General features: G+C 40.0%; 1 protein-coding gene across 3 annotated transcripts in view; it reads right to left on the bottom strand.

Moving 5' to 3' along the window:
* The window catches only part of PDE1A (phosphodiesterase 1A), a 260,293-nt gene that overhangs the window by 4,335 nt on the left and 234,208 nt on the right, over positions 1 to 21,750 (bottom strand). The window contains exons 12-16 of one of the 3 annotated variants that reach the window (XM_081095730.1): positions 19,056 to 19,137; positions 16,870 to 16,987; positions 15,662 to 15,807; positions 14,248 to 14,355; positions 13,588 to 14,155 (exon numbers count right to left, since the gene is read on the bottom strand). In XM_081095730.1, the coding sequence (XP_080951856.1) occupies positions 14,255 to 14,355; positions 15,662 to 15,807; positions 16,870 to 16,987; positions 19,056 to 19,137 (447 nt within the window). In that variant the 3' untranslated portion in view covers positions 13,588 to 14,155; positions 14,248 to 14,254. Of the gene's footprint in view, positions 1 to 674; positions 792 to 8,632; positions 8,934 to 13,587; positions 14,156 to 14,247; positions 14,356 to 15,661; positions 15,808 to 16,869; positions 16,988 to 19,055; positions 19,138 to 21,750 lie in introns of those variants that run through there. The other 2 variants (XM_081095731.1, XM_081095732.1) reach the window with 2 other exon arrangements.

The raw sequence follows: 21,750 nt of genomic DNA, 5'->3' as shown, positions 1-21,750 counted from the left end.
CTCTCAGCATTTCTTGCCCCCACCATCACCCCAACAGCAGGATGAATTATAAGACTTGAGCTTAGGTTCTTACTTATTTAAGGAGACACGAAGGCATCTCCACTACAAATACACATCCTTCCCTTCTAACTACCTGCACCTCCTTTGAAGTCCCAACACAGTAGTTCTGAACTTTAGTGTACAGAAATATCAGTAGGTGGGTTTATTAAAAACTCAGACTTCCAAGGCATCACTCCCAGACCTAACCATTTGGTAGACGGAAGGCAAGCCCTAGAAGCTGGATTTTTAAGAGCACCATTGAGGCACACGTCCAAGGGCTTTAGCAAATACTGATGTTTCCTTCATAATGTGTACTTGCTTTGTCATTACCACTTGTTGTAAACATTTACAGTTTCTACATGAAGCAGAAAAAGAAATCAGCATTAAACCTCCCCATTGACGACAGCCTATTATTTTTGAAGGGCTAAAATGTCTCAGTATAATTTATATTGAAAAGCAAATTGAGAACTCTTTGAAAAGGTAAATATTTAAGATATTGCCTCAGAAGATAGGAGACAGAAATTTTTCTAAAAAGAATCCAGGAGGCCATTTAAATAAAATAACTTTGTCTCTAGGAATATTCTACAAACCATTCAGTTCAGAAATTAGGTTTCTGATCTAAAAATAATACTGACCTCTCGTGTTTAAAATGACAGAAGCCGTTACTGCATTTCAAACCTATGAATGTGTGTCAGCACGTTTTTCTTCAGCATTTACTTGACCTTCTGAGTTCTTATGAAGATCAGGTTCACCTAGAAAACAAGCAAACAAAATCAATATAGGCCTGTGAAAAAAATGAGTAAGGTCAGGAAACAAGCAATTCATAAAATGGTGAAGAATATTATGCAATGGATTTTGTGGCACATTTCTCCAAAGATAGCAAACATTTTCTTTTCAACCTGTGGGATTTGCAGAGTATAACAAGTCATCTTCTGGCCATGACACAACTTTGTGAAGTTGTAATTTAATCTGGGAATACAGAAACGAAACAGATGAGACATGTTTAAACACCTATTAGATCAAATGTAAAAATTATGTATGTTTTTCTTGAATATTTTTAATTGAAACAAATTCTTTTAAACACATCCTCTAATGATCAGTGTCTTTCAGCACACATTGCTTAGTTGTTATGAATTTAAAACAAATGAGCCTGAGAGAATAGTAATAAAATAATCTGCCAAAACAAAGTAATGGAATTTATAATCTTAGAATCACTTGGCTTCCATATAAACCTTCAACAAGAAGAAAAACATTTGCATGAAAACTGTTCCAACATTTCAAGAAAGGTTGCAAAGAATCTCTCAGAACCAGAAATATGAAGCAAAATATACAGTTAAAAGAGCTTATAATATAAGAAAGTAAACAAAAGTCGCAGAAATTATTGAGTCAATTACTCAAACTATCTGGATATTTCAGGAAATAGTCGTACATAAGCAACTGCTCTTTCTGTCTGACATTTGATTGAAAAATATATTAACAGTTAAACTTTGCACCAATTAACTTCGAGAGAATTCCTTCAACATATATTGTAAGACTGCATTATTTCAATTGCAACAGATTTTCTATCGAAGTTATAAAATTAGTAAACATATAAATTCACGAGGTGTTATTACAAACCAAATTTATTTTGTCTACTTTAAAAATGTATTCAATGGGGACAACTTATCTTTTGTACCAGGATAAAAATTTCAGGTAGTATCAAGATTTTTCAGGTCATTCTTAGATAATAAAAAATCGTGTGGTCACATTAAGTTGCCAAAATCTGAACTCAGACATTAGAAGGTCTGATCACATAAATACACATCAATCTTAAAACAGAGAAAAAATTTCTTTCCAATTTTGGGTTTGTTGGAGAGCTCAGAAATAGTGTGGGGGTGGGGCATGGTTGATGTTTCCTTTACCCTCCCCCAAATGGCTACGTTGCCTCCTGGGCAGGAGAAGGGAGAGAAGAGGGCTGAGAGGGGCAGCAAAGTTTCTCCCTGACTGTACCACTGTCGGGCATTTAGAGCTCATTCTTCTGTGAGCACATCCAGGGGCTCTTCAGGGACTTCTCGCCAAGGACAATGGCGAGAGACTCTTACCCCCTTGGTATGGGCACCTGGAACGCTGGTTCCTTTTCAGTGTCCACAGCCTCTGGAAATGTGTTGGTACCTTTCCAGCTTCTGTCTGCTGAGGTACTATCACCTTCCGAATATGGGAGGGACATATTCGGTTCACATGAAACACTGGTGAGGCACATGTTTCCATTAGATACTTGAGGAAAGGCTGGAGTCTACTTTGGCTCATCTGTGATCATCTAACTCTTTATATTTCTCATGCAAGAACTGGACTCCATTCCTCAAATCTCCTTAACTTCTAGCTCCCCTGCGGTTCTGGTGAAGCTCTCTTCTCTTGATTTGAGATGAAGAGAGAAGCATGTCTACATCTTTCCCCATAGCAGAGCGCCCATTAAAGAAACCTGCCTCATAAATCCTTATCCATCTATCAACCTGGCCTTTCACTGTTTGAGTTGGTGAGGCTATGAGCACCCTACAATTAGCTTCTGAAACTACTTTGAAATTTTTGTTCCTCCCAACAGTTTGTTTCTGACATTTATTATATCAGAGTCTTGGCTTACAGTTCTGCTTTATTATCTTGTTCCTTATGACTCGATTAGAAAAAAAAAACCCACACAAAATTAACTAGAAAGAACAAAACAGAGTGGGAAGAATACACAGAATTAAAAGAAAGGAATACGAGTAATTAATTCTCTGATTCTAAAAAACATTTCAGAGACTTTTTACAATGGGCAAAGGACACGGAGGTCCACGTACTGCCAAATGCCCTTATATCTAGTGGATAATGAGCTTACCAGTAACGAAAGAGTGGGCAAGGAACAAAATTATCAAACGCTTACAATGCAGTAATTACAAAAAGTTAAATACCAAAATGATACACAGATTACATCCAAGAGTAATTCTATGCCTGTAGTTACAACAGCATCAAGTGAAAACTGTGAGCAACTCAAGACAAGGATTTTGCAGCACTGAAAACATAGAGTTTCCCTTAAAAAGCTGTAAAATTCCAGATGTTTTCAGGCGCACATACACAACATTGCCAAGCACGGCAGCCAGATCCTCAGCAAATCCTACTCACATTACTTTTACTTAATAATTCTTTAGTTGTAGAATCCTTTACAATTAACTTGGATAATACTATGTGGAAGTAACCCTCAGAGTTTCATAAAGAGGAGATTCCTATCATTTTGACCTAACATTCTGCCAGAGAAGAATAAATGATTTACATTGTTCCACTAAAGATCATTTTGGCTCAAGGGTTATCTCTGTAAAATGCCTTAAGAAACATCCATATAGTTCAAGGTCTCAAACATTTTTAATCATGGGCACCTCTTTTAGTTTGGTGAAACTATGGCTTTCTCAAAATAAAATGTATAAATAAATAAAAAGAAATACAAAGGATTCTACTTACATTAAAATATTATTATGACATATTTAAATTATCCTAGTGGTGTGAATATAATAATGTATGTGCTTCCCTATTAATGCATTAAATCACAAGGAAAGAAATAAGCTGCCATGAACCAAGTTTGCTGGATTAACTAAAATCTCTTTCCTTGAGAGCATTTTCTGCCCTGGCTGGGTAGCTCAGTTGGTTAAAGCGTCATCCCCACATGCCAAGGTTGTAGGTTCCATCTTTGGTCAGGGCACAAGTAAGAGCTCAGTCAGTGTTACGTAGAGGAGAATTGACTCTACACTCTGGAAATCTGATTGTAACAGTGAGTCCATATAAATTAAATGGTATTACCCACTATGTTGTAATTATTTTTCTTTATTAGCCAAAAGATCTAAAAAACAAACAAATGATAAATGGCTAATGAGAAAACTAAGTATAAGGGATATTCCATCCCAAATCCTCTTCTTGCTCAACATCTGTACTTGCTGTTTTCTGACACTCCAAACCTAGTTCCTTGTTCTAATTTTACTTTGCAATATGAGTAAATATGGAAAGAGTTTATAGGATATTTGTAGCCTCTGAAAAAAATCTGCAGGTATTTGTTTTGCACATAGTAGGCCTCCGCAAATAGTGTTGGAATAATCTCATTACTAGTTCTCAACTTTTTGTTAAGCTCTGCAGTTTTGACTGTACAACACACTCCAACCAATTATTTCATATGACACAGTGGCTGGGTGGAGAGATGGTCCGGACCGCCAAAGGAGGATGTCAGAATCTCTATCAGGCATGTGGAATGGCAAACATCCTGAATCTCCTCTTCTCCGCTCCCACTTGTATTTTACCACTGATTTTTGGTAGGTTTCTCTTGAAAGCCTTTCTTATTTATTTATTTATTTTACTATTTTGAGAATGCAAGGCAGGATATAAGTACTCGCACTGTAATATGAATAAGATACCTATGCTTATATAAAGAAGTGATAGGCTTCTTAGATAAGGCATTTTAATGAAAATCCTTGGTAGAATTTTAATGAGTGGAGTGGAGGAGGGGATCCCAAGAATCCAAGAATTGCGTCCCCTGAGGAGGAAAGAACAGGATAAAGATAGACAGTCCACTGACTTTCCTAGGAGTAGAAGGCAAACATTTCAGGGAAGAGCTGTATGACCCAAGACAGAAATGTAAGGAACATCATTACCAAGGGACATGCTGTTGTTTCCTGGTACAGCTTGCCTCGGTGGCACTGGTCAGATTCTAATCTGTGCTTGACCATGAGCTGATGAAATTCCCTGCTCTCCCTCTCTGGGTCTTGCTGCAGTCATTCAAATGCACAAGTGTTCAATTTTGACCTATCTTTGTGAACTGCAGATAAACTATGTTGAGCTCGAAAAAAATAAAGTAATGCATTGGCTGCCCTACACTTGCGCCCCAACCTGCCTGAAGCTCAGGCATGTGCCCTCATGGGGAAGTGAACCTGGCAGCCTTTCGGTGCACAGGATAATGAGCCACTCTCCCATTGCCTTCCCTCTGGCAATCACCATACTGTTGTCTGTGGCCATGAGTTTCTTTCTTTGCTTAATCCCTTCACCCTTCTTACCCAGTCCCCAACCCTCTCTCCTCTGACAGCTATCAGTCTATTATCTGTATCTATGAGTCTGTTTCTATTTTGTTAGTTTATTTTGTTCATTAGATTCCACATATAGTGAAATCATATAGTACTTGTCTTTCTATTACTGGCTTATTTCACTTAATATAATACTCTCCAGGTCCATCCATGCTGTCACACAGGGTAAGATTTCCTCCATGTTTATGGCTGAGTAGTATTCCATTGTGCAAATATCCCACAGTTTTTTTATCTGCTCATCTACTGATGGGCACTTGGGCTGTTTCCAAATCTTGTCTATTGTAAATAACACTGCTATGAACACAGGGTTGCATAAATTATTCAAATTAAAAGAAAGTTATAATCTTCTTCCTTTAAAATGGTGACAAGTAATAAATGTTAACCTAGTAATATTGTTTTAAATAATGTTAATTGAATAATCGTATTATTTTAATTTCTCTTCTGAAAGGACTACAAAGGCTGTTTGCTTTGTTGATGAGCTGATACTGTGAACTATTAACTAGTCTGGTTTTACTCTCACTGTTTGTTACCGTGGCCCACACTCATTTGAACGAGTAGACATAGGTGTCATTACGGAAGTATCCAGAAACAAAAGGATACAGTCTTAATTACCAGATTCAAAAGCCATGTCTGCATATGGAACAAAGTTTCTTGGAAAATACTTAGTCAAACTCTATCTTCACACCCACACCTCCAGAAGATATCTAGGTTTCTTCTGATTCACTGGATATCGATTGAAGTTTTCTCCAAGAGAAGCAATTAGGATAAGGGGAGAATTCAGGTTGGTAGTGGGAGAGGTTTAATTTCTTATTGGTCTAGTGGCAATATTTTTTTCCAACTTATGGAACCCAAAGGAAGACAGAGAGAGAAGAGTTGGGTGATAAAAGAGGGCTAGATACTTATAGCCTCTGACACAGGACCCTGGCTTTGCTAGTCCTGTCACATTTTGAGTGAAAAGTGTGAAAGGTTTTGGAAATAACTCAGGGATCCAGAAGTAGAAGAGACCTTTGCCATGTTCCCTGATCTGGAATTCTGAGAGGTGGCAGAATTTTAAAATTCCAACTCATTTTATGAAGTGAGTATAACCTCAAACCAGAACAAGACAAGGTCAATATGAGAAAGTGAAATGACAGATTAATCTCACTCATAAATATAGATTTTTTTAAAAGTCAGCAAAAATAATTTTTAAAAGTTAATACATCAAAATTCATATGGGTTTACCCAAAGAGTACAAGGTGGTTCAACATTAAAAAATCTATTAATATAATTCACTACATGAGCCAATTGAAAAAAAAGTCATGTGAATTATTTTTAAAGCTACAGAAAAGGTAATACATTTTCTTAACAAATTACTTATTGATGGGAATATAATTAACCTCATAAAGAGATCAAAGAAATTAAGAAATATCACTCTTAATGCTGAAACATTAAACACCTCTTTAAATTCAGAGACAAGCTGAATGTCAAAACTACTACCATTTCAGAATGTTCTGGATAAGCTTGCTAGTGATGGGGACTCAAGGAAAACAATCATAAAAGGTATACATTTGGGAAAGAAAAGAAACTGCTATTATTTACAAAAAAGCAATATTCAAAAGCAAATGTATTTCTACACGTCTGCAAGAAATAGCCATTTACAAAAGCAACAAAAAATATAAAATACTGATGGGAATTCCAACAAAGTATATCCAAAGTTTAAATATTAAGTGATTACATAATATAGTTCAGGATGGGGCAAAAGTAGGTTTACAGTTTTTCATGTGAAAAATAATACAATAACTAATCCTATCTAATAAAAGAGAAACATGGTAATTGGTGTACGACCGCTACCCTTCACATTGGCTAATCAGGGCGATATGCAAATTAACTGCCAGCCAAGATGGCGGCCGACAGCCAGGCAGCTTAAACTGAACATGAGGCTTGCTTGCTTCAGTGACGGAGGACTGCAACGTTCCCTGCCTGCCGCTGCCGGCCTCTGAGCTTGTAGTTTAAAAAACATTGTAACAAATATAGAAGCTAAACAAAACCCCAGAAACCAGCTTTCAGAGAGCTGGGATCTCAGAGCTGGAGTTGATACAGAGTTTTGATTATAGAACCGAAACAAACCAGATACCTGTTTTCAGCAGCTGAGGCCTCAGAGCTGGAGCCAAGCCTCAGAGCTAAAGCTGGCTCAGAATAAAAAAGAAAAAAAAGAAAAAAAGGAGCAGTTGGGAGCTTCAGTCCCAGCCGGAAAACAGCCCTCAGCCCCTCACCCAGACTGGCCAGGCACCCCAGTGGGGACCCCAACCCTGAAAGGTGTGTGACCAGCTGCAAAAAGCCATCATCCCCTCATCCAGGCAGGCCAGGCACCCCAGTGGGGATCCCCACCCTGATCCAGGACACCCTTCAGGGCAAACCAGCTGGCACCCACCTGTGCACCAGGCCTCTATTCTATATAGTAAAAGGGTAATATGCCTCCCAGCACCGGGATCAGCATGACAGGGGGCAGCGCCCAAACCCCCTGATCGCCCTGTGGCTCTGTGTGTGACAGGGGGCGGGGACACAACCTCCCTATCAGCCCTGCTCTATTCGTGACAGGGGAAGGCGCCCCAACCCCCTGATCGGCCCTGCTCTGTACCTGATAGGGGGGAGCTCCCCAACCCCCTGATCACCCTGCGGCTCTGTGTGTGACAGGGTGCAGCGCCCCAACCCCCCCCCACCCCATGGGCCCTGCTCTGTGTGTGACGGGGTAGAGCCATAACCTCCCCATCGGCCCTGCCCTGAGTGTGAGAGTGGCGGCGTCCCAACCCCCTGATCGGCCCTGCTCTGTGTGTGACAGGGGGCAGTGCGCCAACTCCCCTATCGGCCCTACTCTGTGAATGACAGGGGGGAGCTCCTCAACCCCCTGATGGGCCCTGCTCTGTGCATGACAGGGGGGAGCTCCCCAACCCCCTGATTGACCCTGTTCTGTGCATGACAGGGTATGGAGCCCCAACCCCCCTGATGGGCCCTGCTCTGTGCGTGACGGGGGGGCGGCGCCCCAACTCCCCAATCGGCCCTGCTCTGAGCCCGACCAGGGGCTGCACCTAGGGATTGGGCCTGCCCTCTGCCACCCAGGAGCAGGCCTAAACCAGCAGGTTGTTATCTCCCGAGGGGTCCCAGACTGTGAGAGGGCACAGGCCGGGCTGAGGTACCCTCCCCCCCCCCCCCCCGAGTGCACAAATATTTGTGCACCGGGCCTCTAGTAAATAATAATACAAGAATAAACTGTGTTTCATGTACTCACAATCATAAACCTACTTTTGTCCCATGCAGTATATGTTTACTATAATACCTAACATCTAATAACACTAATAAGAATTTTCTATCATTATTTTTATTATTATTAAGGACAAATAAACTTTTGGAGCAACATGAAAAAAAGACCTATGAATGATGAGATATGTATGAATAGGAAGACAATCTCATAAAGATGACAATATTCCCCAAATTGATATAAAAGTAAGCCTACTCAAAAATAGTAACTTTTTTTTTTTTCTTTTAGGGTGGCACATATGAGCTACTTAAGCCAAAACCAGGCCTCAAAAAGTTCAAATGGATGATATCATACTGACCATATTCTATGACTTCAAGCAATTATGTAGGAAATAAGTTACAAGAAGAAACTAGAAAGCACTTGTGTGTTTGAAAATTTTAATACATATTCTCAGATGTCAAGCTTGCCTTCAGCTAGCTCTAGGTTTCCTGCTGGTTCTACACAGCTGTGATGCGTGCACAATGCAAATCCGGTAGCATCTCAGTTCCCACGTTGCCACCTTCTCTCACATCTTCTCTTCGTGGAGCCTAGTATTTTGGGATTTGAATCAATATCAAATAAATCAGAAAAGTCCCCAGCAGAGTGAGAAACATATTGCATTCCATTCTAGGCTGAGCCCCCAGATTCCATTCTGGGACATAACTAGTGCTTCTCAAGAACACATTCTCCTTGAGAAGCTGGGACAGAAAGCAGACCAGGGTTGGTGGGAGGCTTTTGCTCCTGTCAAGGTGAATCTGGTGGGCCTGATTCAATTTGGAATTCTTGCATCTAGTGGTGAACCAAATTCTCAGGGGGCTTCCAAAAGCAACGCTTTTGCTGTGAGAAAGAACAGATAGTTGTGTTTGCCATTCAGGGGCTGCTCTAAATAGACATGCTTCTTTCACAGTTTATTAGCATGCACTGACTCCGCCCACCCCTCACAGCCTCAGAAAATGTTCCTCGTGACCTATGAGGATGGGACCACCAATGAAAACGAGCCTCATTTGCATGGCACTTTAAATGCATACTTTTCTTTTCTGTACGTGATCTCCTGGGTTGTTAATTAGGCATCTATCACCCATTTGCCACCAGTTTAGGCAAATGTGCTTTTTCTTTTTTTTCACTTCCTTAGGTGCTTTGCTCCCAAAGCTGCATCACAGATCTTCAGGACTCTGTGGTGAAACTGGAGACCGGGCCAGGATGTGTGGGAATGTCTGCTCCTTCAGAGACAAGGAGCAGATTCCCATAGAGACTGTGTTCCCAATAGCCACAATTTTTGAGGCTATGATTTGCCTGAGATTTCATAGGTAGAAATAGAAGAGTGACTTTTCTCACTCTTTCCCTCCAACTGCCTCACTAGAAGGAGAGGCACACACACACACCTTCCTAAAACTTCCTGTCTGGTCTCATATCACACAGGAAAAGGTTCGGATTGGGCACAGACTTAAGATGCTGAGGGACACTGAGTAGGTTATGAGAGCATCTTCCTCATTCTATAAGATTTAACTAAAAAGGTAACACATTCTGGATGGAGAAAATATATATATATATATATATTTTTAGTTTTTGAAATGGCCCCATGTCAAAAAGGAATGAGTTTTCATACAACATTCTTAGATGGATGTTCCCAGACCCTTAATAGAAGGCTTGGTGAATGAAATTACTGTTTAAAAAAGTGTTTTGTTTTGTTAAAACTGATGACCCAGAGCTATATTCTTTGGAGCCCAAGCAGTCACACTTTCCATGGCTCAAGGATTGTGGGATATTTTTGAGATATCCCAAAATATAGTTGCAAGGCTAATATGATGATGGCCAACTATTCAGGATTCTGTTCAAATTCTCAAAATTGAATTAATATTCCAAAGCTCTAAGCATCAGATGACCTGCTTATTCTCATCTCATGCAATTATCATAAACTTTCATCTTCAGTGTACTTAAGCAAATATATACATATATTTGTATGTAGAAAATCACACAACTGGATTGTATGTATGTACATATATAAAGCATATATGGTAGGTAAAACCATATCATAGAATAAATATTTGTGTGTTTGGTACCTAACCTAAGAAATAAAATATTACTAATTCCTAAATAAATCTCTCAATCTTCTTCCTAGATTCTGAATGTTTCCTCCATCATTCTTTACTTTTATCATGTACATTCTTAAACCTATTATTTAGCTTGTAAATTTTAAAAAATGTTCTATAAATAGTATCTTTCTACATTTTAGCAGCTTGTATATTTTTCTCAACATTGTTTGTGATTTTCTAAGTTTGTGATGCTCACAGCTAAAATTCATTTATCTGAGCAGTAGTATGCTATTCCATAGTATGAATATACCACAGATTATGAATTCATTTCACTTTTTTTTCAGGTATTTTACACTCATACACAATGCTGCTATGAACATTTTGCTCATATCTTCTGATGCACATGAGCAAAAGTTTATCTAGGGTAAAAATATGAAAGTGAAATTATTGGGAAATATGGCATGTACATCTTCAGCTTTGCCAGAGATGCCAACCTGTTCTGCAAAATAATTATATATAAATTTACATGTGGTCAATTAATGTGTAAGAAAATCAAAAGTCCTGACATCCTTTTTGACTCTTGATTTCATACTCCACATCTAATCTGCTAACAAATCCTATCAGTTCTGCTTTCAAAATATATCCAGAATCCAATCTCTTTAAATATATATATATATATATATATATATATATATATATATATATATATCCTAGAGGCCTGATGCACGAATTTAGTGCAAGAGTAGGCCTTCCTTCCCCCGGCTGCCAGCATCAGCTTCCCTCTGGCACCTGGGACCCAGGCTTCCCTCGCAGCCCTGGCTTCGTCTGGAAGGTCATCCGGAAGGACGTCCAGTCTAATTAGCATATTACACTTTTATTATTATAGATATTTTTTAATTGATTTCAGAGAGGAAGGAGAGGGGGAGAGAGGGAGAATCATCAGTGATAAGAGGGATTTATCAATTGGCTGCCTCCTGCATGCCCACTACTGAGGATCAAGCCTGCAACCCAGGCTTGTGTCCTGAGAATCAAACCATGACCTCCTGTTCATAGCTGAATGCTCCTGAGTCACACAGGCCTGGCAGATTCCAATCTCCTTCTCCTCTCTCTCCTACTCACGCATACTGCCTTAAGCCGCCATCTCTATGTACCCAGAGTTGACACACTTTGCCCTCCCCACTGCCACCTGATCTAACCCCCTTCTTTCTCTTGGGTTATGAGCAAACACCCTCCTTTCTGGCCCCCTTATTTTCATTTTGCCTCCCAAAGAGAAGAATATCTTCCATTCTGTAGCCGGAGTAATCCTTTTAAAACTTCAATTCAGACCACTTTATTTTTCTTCTGCAAAATTCTACAAATTTGGCTACCTCTCTCTCTTTGGCCAAAACCAGTGATGTGCCATGTTACCCATTTACCACACTGCCTACGTTATTCCCATGGGTTCAGCTTCATTTGCCTCCTGTTATTCCTTCAACTTCATTGGCCTCCTGTTATTTTTTCAGGACAGGCAAGTTTGACCTCCCAGGTGTTTTGCTGGTTATTTGCTCTGTCTGACAACGCATTTCCCATCCTTTACCCAGATCTCCCCGGGGTTCTTTCTAACTTCCTTCATGTATTTACTTAAATTATCCCTTTCTCAGTGAAGTCTTTCCTGGCCTCCTTATTAAAAATTTCAATCCTGCTTCTTACTTCCACTCCCTCTTCATGAGGACAGGAGTTATTGTCTCTTCTGTTTCCTATCATATCTCTAATTCCTAAAATACTAACAGAAGGACAGTAAATAATAACTACAGCAAGTATGTCAAACTCGCAGCCCACGGGCCACATATGGCCCACATGAATATTTTTGTGGCCCAGCCACTATAACGGTATGTAAGAAACATTTTAATAAAAATTTCATAACTTGATTTTTACAACATCCTGTTATACATAATTATTAATAACAAACTACAATGTTCACTAATGACTGATTACTATAATCGTGTTGCATTCATTTCCCTTACGCGCAGGCGCACCATTTCTCTCCACTAATACTAGCAGCAAATATTTTAGCAGCCGATTGCCACATCATTAGTCTTGGACTGACTTGTTTGGTGTGCGCAACAGGAAATATTTTGCTTTTGGAGACCAAGAAAAATAGGTTTATTTGTGTTATGCTTATTAATGTGTGCAGTTATTCAATGTCTGGTATGTTACTGTTCAAGAAAAAATATTAACTTTTATGAAAATGTTCCATGATTTTGTTAATGATTACTCATTTATTTCAGCCCTTTTTATTCAGCATGTCTCTATCGAAATAAACCTACGTTTCTATGAAAATTGAAGCTTTTTTGTGTGTGTGTGGCCCACATAAACTTAAACCTTGTTTATTTGGCCCGTGTTAGCCTTTGAGTTTGACATGCTTGAACTACAGTAAGAACAGCAACTCATGTAGTGCTATTATTCTAGGAACTTCTAAGCAGATTACATACATCGACTCATTTAATTCTCTCAAAAACCAATGTGGAGAAAGAGCACTTCCTGTTCCAGTGATGTAGAGAGTTCGAGTGTTTCCTCTCCAGAGAAAACAGTATAAAATTGGAAAGCATTAACTATTCCATCCATTGGAAATCAACCAAGGCAACACAACAATTTGAGAAGTATTTACTCATGAAAATTTGCTGGAGATTCAAGTAAGAACAGCAGGAAGCTATGACCTTCTGGCCTGGAGCTAACCACTCCCAAGCTCCCTTCTGCCAAGCCCCACTTGGAAATGGCTGCAGCAACCAGCTTTGCTGCCCGAGGGGTAGACTCAATTTGGAATGGGAGGAGAGCGCAATAATCCCTGGTTTCTCCTATAGGAAATGAGGGATTTCGCTTTGAAGAAAATGGGAAAAACTCACAGGTTTTTCAGCGTGAGGATGTGGTCCCAGTTTGGGATAAGTGGTAGACCAGCAGGGTTTTACAGAAAGATCCTAGCAATTAGAGGCATAGGAGGGCTGAGACAGCCCTCCACGCATTGCCTGGCTGACTGAGAAATTGCACAGACGTGGAAGATGCTCTGAAAGAATCTTCACGCACTAGGTTGGTTTTGCAAAACACTGTTAAAAAGCAGCCATTCTCCTATTCTTGAGTTTCAAGGGCGAATTTTAAATTTTTGTTAAATATAAAGTATTTTCTAACTTTTTTTGGAAATATCAAAGACAAAGTTTTCTACGGTGTTTGTGTTATTTGGTGGAAAGGTACTACTGTTGCTTATGCATTTAAAATATTCTAACTAATCAGACTTCCATAGCTGGGGAAATGTGAGCTACAGACTCAGATAAAGGCATTAGATCAGTATTTCTATTACTTTTTAATAGCAGAGGTGGACAAATATATGGCATCATCCAGGATTAATTAACTATTTAATTAAGCAAATATTTGCTGAGCACCTATTCTATGCTTAACGCTGTGCTAGTCACTGAAGATACACTGGAAAAAACAGTAGATCATGGACTTTTGTGGACTGTACATTCCCATGTGGAAGAGACGATAAATAAGGAAGGGAATATGAAAGTATGGATTATGGATTAGTGCTATCACTGTGAAGTGACTAAACTGGGCTCTAATGGGGAAAAATAGAATAGTAATCAAGGGCGGGTGTCTCTGGGGTTTTAGGGCCCTGCATTTGGAAAGAATAAATTCTAGCTCCTGCACTTACTAATTGTGAGATTTGGAGCAAGACAAAAAACAGTCTTCTGCTTTTGTTTCCTTATCTGTAAAACAGTAATAGTATATAACTCATATATGAGAATTGTTAAATGGGTTATTAAATGTTGTGTTTTTCAAATTAAAAGTTAAAACAGACCTGCCAACTAAGAAGGAATCAGCTTTGCAGAGAGATCCAAGAGAATTCCTGGCTGCAGAAGCAAACATTGCAAGCACCCTGGGTGTTTTAAGAAACTGCCAGAGTGCACTGTGGAGGAAGTATAGAGCATGAGCCAGACAGAACCATGGGAGGGGGTGTGAGAGAAGGCAGGGGCCAGACAGAACCATGGGGGGGGGGGAGGGTGTGAGAGAAGGCAGGGGCCAGACAGAACCATGGGAGGGGGTGTGAGAGAAGGCAGGGGCCAGACAGAACCATGGGGGGGGGGTGTGAGAGAAGGCAGGGGCCAGACAGAACCATGGGAGGGGAGGGGTGTGAGAGAAGGCAGGGGCCAGACAGAACCATGGGAGGGGAGGGGTGTGAGAGAAGGCAGGGGCCAGACAGAACCATGGGGGGGGGGTGTGAGAGAAGGCAGGGGCCAGACAGAACCATGGGGGGGGGGGTGTGAGAGAAGGCAGGGGCCAGACAGAACCATGGGAGGGGAGGGGTGTGAGAGAAGGCAGGGGCCAGACAGAACCATGGGGGGGGGGTGTGAGAGAAGGCAGGGGCCAGACAGAACCATGGGGGGGGGGGGTGAGAGAAGGCAGGGGCCAGACAGAACCATGGGGGGGAGGGGTGTGAGAGAAGGCAGGGGCCAGACAGAACCATGGGGGGGGGGTGTGAGAGAAGGCAGGGGCCAGACAGAACCATGGGGGGGGGGGGTGTGAGAGAAGGCAGGGGCCAGACAGAACCATGGGGGGGGGGGTGAGAGAAGGCAGGGGCCAGACAGAACCATGGGGGGGGGGAGGGGGTGGGGAGAGAAGGCAGGGGCCAGATCTGGAATTTGAAAGCTAATTTCCCGCATTAAAGTTAATGATGGATACTAATTCTCATACTCTGTAAATGAAACGGACTAATTTATTTGAGTCAGAAATAACTAGGCCTAGCTCCATATTTGTTTCCCAGCTCATAAATCACAGATGACTTTTCCAGCTCCCGAGTGGAACGGTCAGACAAAAAAGTCACTTAGTAAAACTGAAAGAAGAAAAAAGAACCAGATACCAAGTCTCTGACACTCGGTGTTACATTCCTAAGGCAACATAACAGCCTCTAGAAACGCACAGGAGGCTACCGAGCCCCGTAAAGTTTGGTCAGCTTTTTATTGGCCCGTTCTTTATGTCCACTTCACTGACACCACTGACATACTTCTGCAGTCCGTGTGGCATCCGCAGAGCAGTCTCTTTTTCTTTAATAGGTTAACCAACTTTCTTAAGAAAAATCAAAGGGTAGCTAAATTCCAAATACCACCATGGGCTTGCATATTTTATAAAATAATAAAACCAGGAGGGAAAAATCCAAAATCTCAGAGGAGGCAAGACCGAGAGAGGTGGCGGCAAGGCTGCATAAACAACGGTACCTTGAGCAGCTAGCTCTTTCCATCGCTCCTTGTTCTGTTGGATGATGTCCACCAGGTTGTTTTTGAAGCTCTTCAGGTCCACGCACGCCAGAGAGTAGTCCGGGGAACAGGATCCGTCGTTCGCGGTGCCTTTCTTGTTTGACCGTCTAAACGAATCAGCAGTGTGTAAACACATACAGTTGCTCAAGCTAACAGCGCAGTCAAAGAAACCAGAATATACGGAGGCTGGGATATGGGGTGAGGGAGCAAAGCCTGAAACACCCGCCAAAACCAACTGGAGAAGCAGGTTGGCAGGAGCTCGGCCCAGCGCTGAGCACCTGTTAGTGATGCTCGCCTCCCGCCTCTCCTTACACCCTGGGGAGGGCCCGAACCCTGTCAGGGGTTCCCAGAGCAGCAGTTGGGGTGCTCAGTATTACAGGTGGAGAGGCTGAGGAGGGCAGCAGAAACTTGGGGTGAGCTGACTTAGTAGTGAGTCCATTGATGAACATCACCAAAGGGGCATCACATTCCTGGAGCCCAATGTTGGCAATGGCACCTGCCTCTCCCTCCACCATTTAGCCTCCAGGTTAACCTGACTCTTTCTCAGGTAGAACATTCCCTCAGTTTCCTCCTTGGGGCAACATTTAGAGAGCCTGCTGGTGTGCCATTAGGAAAAGTTTTGTGTTCAGATGGGTAAGAGTTTAGTGTGGTTTTTCTGCAACTGGAAGTTTTAAATAATATGCCTTAACAGATTTATCGATGAAAAAAATCTAGTTTGAAACCACGTAAGTTGTATATATAATGGACTTTACTGTAACATGTTACATAGATCCATTGCATTCATGTCATTTAAAAGGCTAACTTTGATAAAAGCATCTTTCAAGATATACAAGTGGGCTGTGATTGATTAAACTAACACAATTAGATGTGCTAGATCCCCAGGATGCAACACGTATATCCTCAATAAAAATTCAAATAATTTTATTCTCCTTGATATTGAATGCTATTCTAATATACTCCTTAATATGTTGATATTTTTTCGTAACAGACATCAAGTTTATTTCAAAGGCATAGGCAATATAACACACAGCCACCAGGTGGCAATAATGTCCAATAATTCTTGTAAGAATTTTCCTGCCTATGTAAGAAATAATAAAGATAATCATAATGAAAAGGTTATGAAACATCACTAATATGAAAAAAATGATACAAAAAATAAAATATCAAACCTGCTTGCTCCATAAGCATTTTCTGTTTTTGAGTCTTCCTCTATGAGAGGAATAATAATTTTCTCTGTTGTGTCTGTCAGAAGGGACAATGTTGGCTCCACTATGAAATCAATAAAACCTGCAAAAGGAAAATTTCAAATGTCACAGTTTACTGAATTCTAGAATTAGCGATCATGAACAGTCTCGGATGCTCCTTATAACAAGTATCAACTATAATATTGATTTGTTTAACCCTTGCAATGATTTCTTTCTTTTCTTTCTTTTTTTTTTTTTTGCAATGACTTTTAATCCAATAACACAATCTATAGGGATGGTCTAACAGCTGGGTAAAATATTCTCTCAGGCAGTGGAAGTGATACAATGTAAGCTCGCTAACTCAAGTCTATTGGCTTTCCTACTTAATATATTCAGCTTCCTACTATCGTTAACAGTAAATTCAGATCTAACCAGAATTAATATATTTTCCTTTCACAATGAGAGTTGTCATTACCATTTCTGAAAGGTCTTCTCTGGATTGTTAAATTTCATTATTCCCCAACAAGAAATAATACCTACTAGTAAGCTTCAAAGACATGAAATTATTTTCTCACACAACAGGAAGGCAACCACTTTCACCCCTCTTACTATATTAGTCAGAGCTTTCTGCCAGTATGCTAATATTTCAGATTGCTGTTTATTATTCTCTGGATGTAAAGTGTTAGTTCACAGTGTGTGGGTGAGTTCTGTCAAATCATCTCTGGGAGACGACATTAGTGTCGCCACATGGAGGTGTCAGAATGAATAAAGACTTTTACATTTAAAGTCCTCATTGAGACGGATGATGACACACAGAGAGAACAGGGCACTTGCCTCCCAGTGTCTAGGTGGAAGAGAAGGAAACCTATTCTACTAGTAAGCATTGTGTACATTCAACACCCCAAAGTCCCCGGACAGGGGTGGTGCTGGACATCTAGTGCTTGTTGCCTGAAACACACCTGGGAGCGGGGCTACCATCTGAATCTAGGAGAGTAACCAGAGGGAGATTTTAGAGGTAATAGTGTCCCAAGCAATACCTATATCTGAAGAGGAGCCCATCCACCAGATACTTGGATAAACGTAATTCGAACGTCAAATAACTGGATTAGTCATAGAATACATGAAGGTACATTTTTAATTTAAAAAAACAAACAAAAAACCCTTCAACAATTTTGTGCTTTAATCTTGCCTTTGGGTCAAAGCAATGTTAATTGGCCACCCAATGAACATTGGCTAAGGTTTTAAATGCCTGGGATATGGAGACTGTCAACTAAGAGGTCACCTGTACTAATGTAGCAGCAATTTATATTGCAGAAACAAGTCTCAGAAACTTCCACTCTTCCCAGGTTGCCTGAGGAGGTCCTTAGCCTGCCACCCTCACCCCTGCATTATAGGCACCTGTGTTATGGGATCTAAAAAAAAACGGCTGTTGGTACTTGGGTGGGAAGGGGGAAAGGTCAGAGCAAGAAGCTGTCTTACAGCTGACTCTGGCTTTGTAGGAGGTGGTGCAGGAGCAGCTGGAGAGGTAAGGCAGCCTCTAGCAGTTATGAAGTGGTACAAAGGCTGGCTCAGGGAATAACTAGTACAAATATTTGAACTATGCAGCATAGCAATGATATGTTTTAATAATGGGTAGGACTTGAAGTCTCAAACACAAATACAGATGAAGAGAATGGATACGGTTGGCAGCAGTATCATTTTTCAAACTTATTGTTGGCTTATCTGTTCATATAAAATTTGTTTCAAAAGAATATAAGCTAGTATATTAAGCATATTATGCAAACAGTGATAACAGGGCAGCTATATTACTATTTTCATTGACTTGTCCTATATTCAAAAGATTAAATTACAGAAACCAATAATCAGCCAAAAATAACAAAAAAAGGCTGTCTCTTCCCCAAGATTAAAGTTACCTCCTATCTGTAAAAGCATTACCAACAGAATAACAATTACATAATTACATTTACTAAGACTGCTTCATTGAATTCATTTTGTGAGACTGTTTTAATATTTCCTATGATTCAGCACCAATAGTTAGGTCTAAGGAACGAGCTGTCATGACTAAGGGATGAGGTCTTCATGGATGTTGCCCCTTTGGACAACGTGGTGTGTCCATCTGAAAACCGGCAAGCAGACGCCCAGCTCCCCGTGACCCCCGATCTCAGTATTACCTATTTGTGACTGGGCCACCATCGTTGACTTCCGATCACAAAGTGGGGAAAATGGAAGCCCTAATTCAGCTTCTTTATCTCCCTGCAGAAAGGAAGGCTCATTAGTACAGACATGGTCTGGAGAAGCTGAAATAACAAGCAGTCTAGATACAAAGCCGAAAGCCACATCTTTCCTTTTTTAATTGGCACTGTGTGTTTATGATTTTGATAAAGCCAAAGCATAGTCTAGGTTTGTATAATTCTACTTGGATGGTCTGCTTTAGGAACACATTGAAAAGGGAAAAAAAGAAATGAGTATTTTCAGCATTTGGAGACTCTGCTGTGTTATTACAACCCCTTGATTATAAAGAGACACCTTGCTCTTTGGAATTTTCTGAAGTCACCGTAAAATAGTCATCTTAGTGTGTTATTTGGCATTTAATTAACAACCCAGCTAAGGAATTTTTCTGCTCTTTTTGTGTGTGTCCCGTGCCAAATATATCAGCAGATCGTCAGTATCAAGAATTCTTAATTAGACTGCTTTTTGAAATTAAAAGTATATGAGCATTTTTAAATATCTTTCTACTTATTAACCAATTTTATTTGAATCCCCCACAGCAAGTAACAAAGAATATCTTTAACATTCTTAAATTCGGTAGGCATAATTTTAACATTTTCTCAGAGAAAATTTAAATGTCAATGGTTGTGTGTTTTTTTTTATTTGACTTTATCTATAGTAGATTAACTTAGTGCATATCTTAAAGAACTCCATTTAAAAGTTTGGGTTTAACATCAGAAGAGCTAATTAGATTTTCATCTCCTAAAATAAAGATGGCTCCTCTGGGTAAAACTTTATTATCACAAGGTTCATCAAATATTAGTGCTACCCTTGCATTTGAGGGGACGTGCTTACAAAAGAAACAGAGAATACTTCACTTGTGCCTGTTCCCTTTGATTGCCTGGCCATTTGAAAGAAAGCTTTGGGATCTATTTTCTCCTAAGCTATTGGTTGCACACCTTCAAGGGGGACACTGGCCTTGCATCCGGCCACAAGTTGAGATACAGGGTTCGGTTCTGAAATCAGGAGACAAAAGGGAGGGGGCCTTTCAACTTGCAACGATGCAACATGTGTCTGAGGACTTCATAGCTTCCACTCACTCTGCTCCTTTAACAACTTTTCATCATGATCTTTACAGCATCAAGTCAATATGTTTTATGGGCTTTAATATTTTCTCGTGTATTTCCTCTAAACCATGCCTCATTATATTGAAACCAGAACTGTTCAGGAAAATTTAGATATCTTCACCGAAGAAGTAGCTACACACAGGAATGTTTTACCATGTCAGGACCTAAAGCAAACAGGTAATATAATTTCTGTGACCTCTTCCAGCAACTGCCCTCATTCCCTTAGAGAATAACAACATCCACAACATGTGGTATTAATATTTATACCCAGCTTACGGGACAGATGAAAGGGAATTATTAGGACCATTAGCCTTGGAATCACAGACACAGTATGGAGTCACTGTTCAGCCAGCTCTCTCTGCAAATCTCATCTGTTACCTAAGTTGGTAATTTTGGTTGACTCATTTTAGGAATAAAGATGTAATAGTATTTACCAAATAGAATTGCCCTGACGTTATTGAGATAATGAATGGGAAACCTAAGGACAGGGCCTAATATTTAGTAAATAGTAATTAAATGTTAGCTAATAAGAACAGCAAAAGTATAGAACTGTGAAAATTAAAAGTATTTATGATGCTTAGTGCATATCTGGAGGGCGTTAAAGTGCAGGAAAGGGGTTAGTAGTTATTTAATGTAATGGAGAGGCATTGGCTTTCCACCCTGTCTTTTTTATACCAAGGAATTGACATGACAGGGTTGGACTTTTGAAAGATTAATTTGTCAGCAGTGGAGAGGATAGCTTGAAATGAATTGAGATTGACTCTTGAGCTTCCAGTCTGAAGGAAAAGGAGTCTTTGGTGCCAGAATATACATAAGACAACCCTGTGTGAGGGGTAGATGTGAAGATTATTATGGATTTGATTGTCAACATGTTGAGAATAAGGTATAAGAATAATATCATTAATAGCTTGTTAAAATATAAATAATGATATTACTATTGTTAAAATAGAAATAAACCTCAGGGGAAATGTGATATTGGGTACACTTATTTGATATATGTGATACAACTGATTTGTTTTATTGGTGGAATAGCTATCTGATATTTTAATAGATCTATTTTCATACTATATACTATATATGTTATTTGTTTGACCTAACAACGAAAATTTGGGCCTGCTGAAGGCATTGTGGTGACTTACCTTCCATGAGCTAAATTTTATAGAATGCTGGATGGCAATTGATAGATACATACAGGGTCGACCTTCTACAGATGAAGTGAGAGATTTTATACTCTCTTTGCTTCTTGTACTCTATAATTGATTTTGAATATAAAATTTCCAGTGTGAAGGCACAGTGAATATTAAAATTCACTCATTATTTAATTTGCTTATAAATATTTCAAAGTGTTATTTATTCTTTAGGGCAAAAAGAGGCTATGAGCACAAGATTAGTAGGGGGCTCTGCAGCCAGATTATGGGGGCACCAATAGGACAAGTGGGAGGCTAAGGGAGAAGAAAAGATATGCAAAGAGTAAGTTAGGACCCCAGAGTATAAATTTGACAAACTTTATAATTTTGCTTATTCTTGTCCC

This window comes from Myotis nattereri, assembly GCF_964212035.1.
Source record: "Myotis nattereri genome assembly, chromosome: 7".
Taxonomy (NCBI): Eukaryota; Metazoa; Chordata; class Mammalia; order Chiroptera; family Vespertilionidae; genus Myotis; species Myotis nattereri.
The sequence above is the reverse complement of the archived record's forward strand: the minus strand, read 5'-3'. Positions and strand labels throughout refer to the sequence as shown.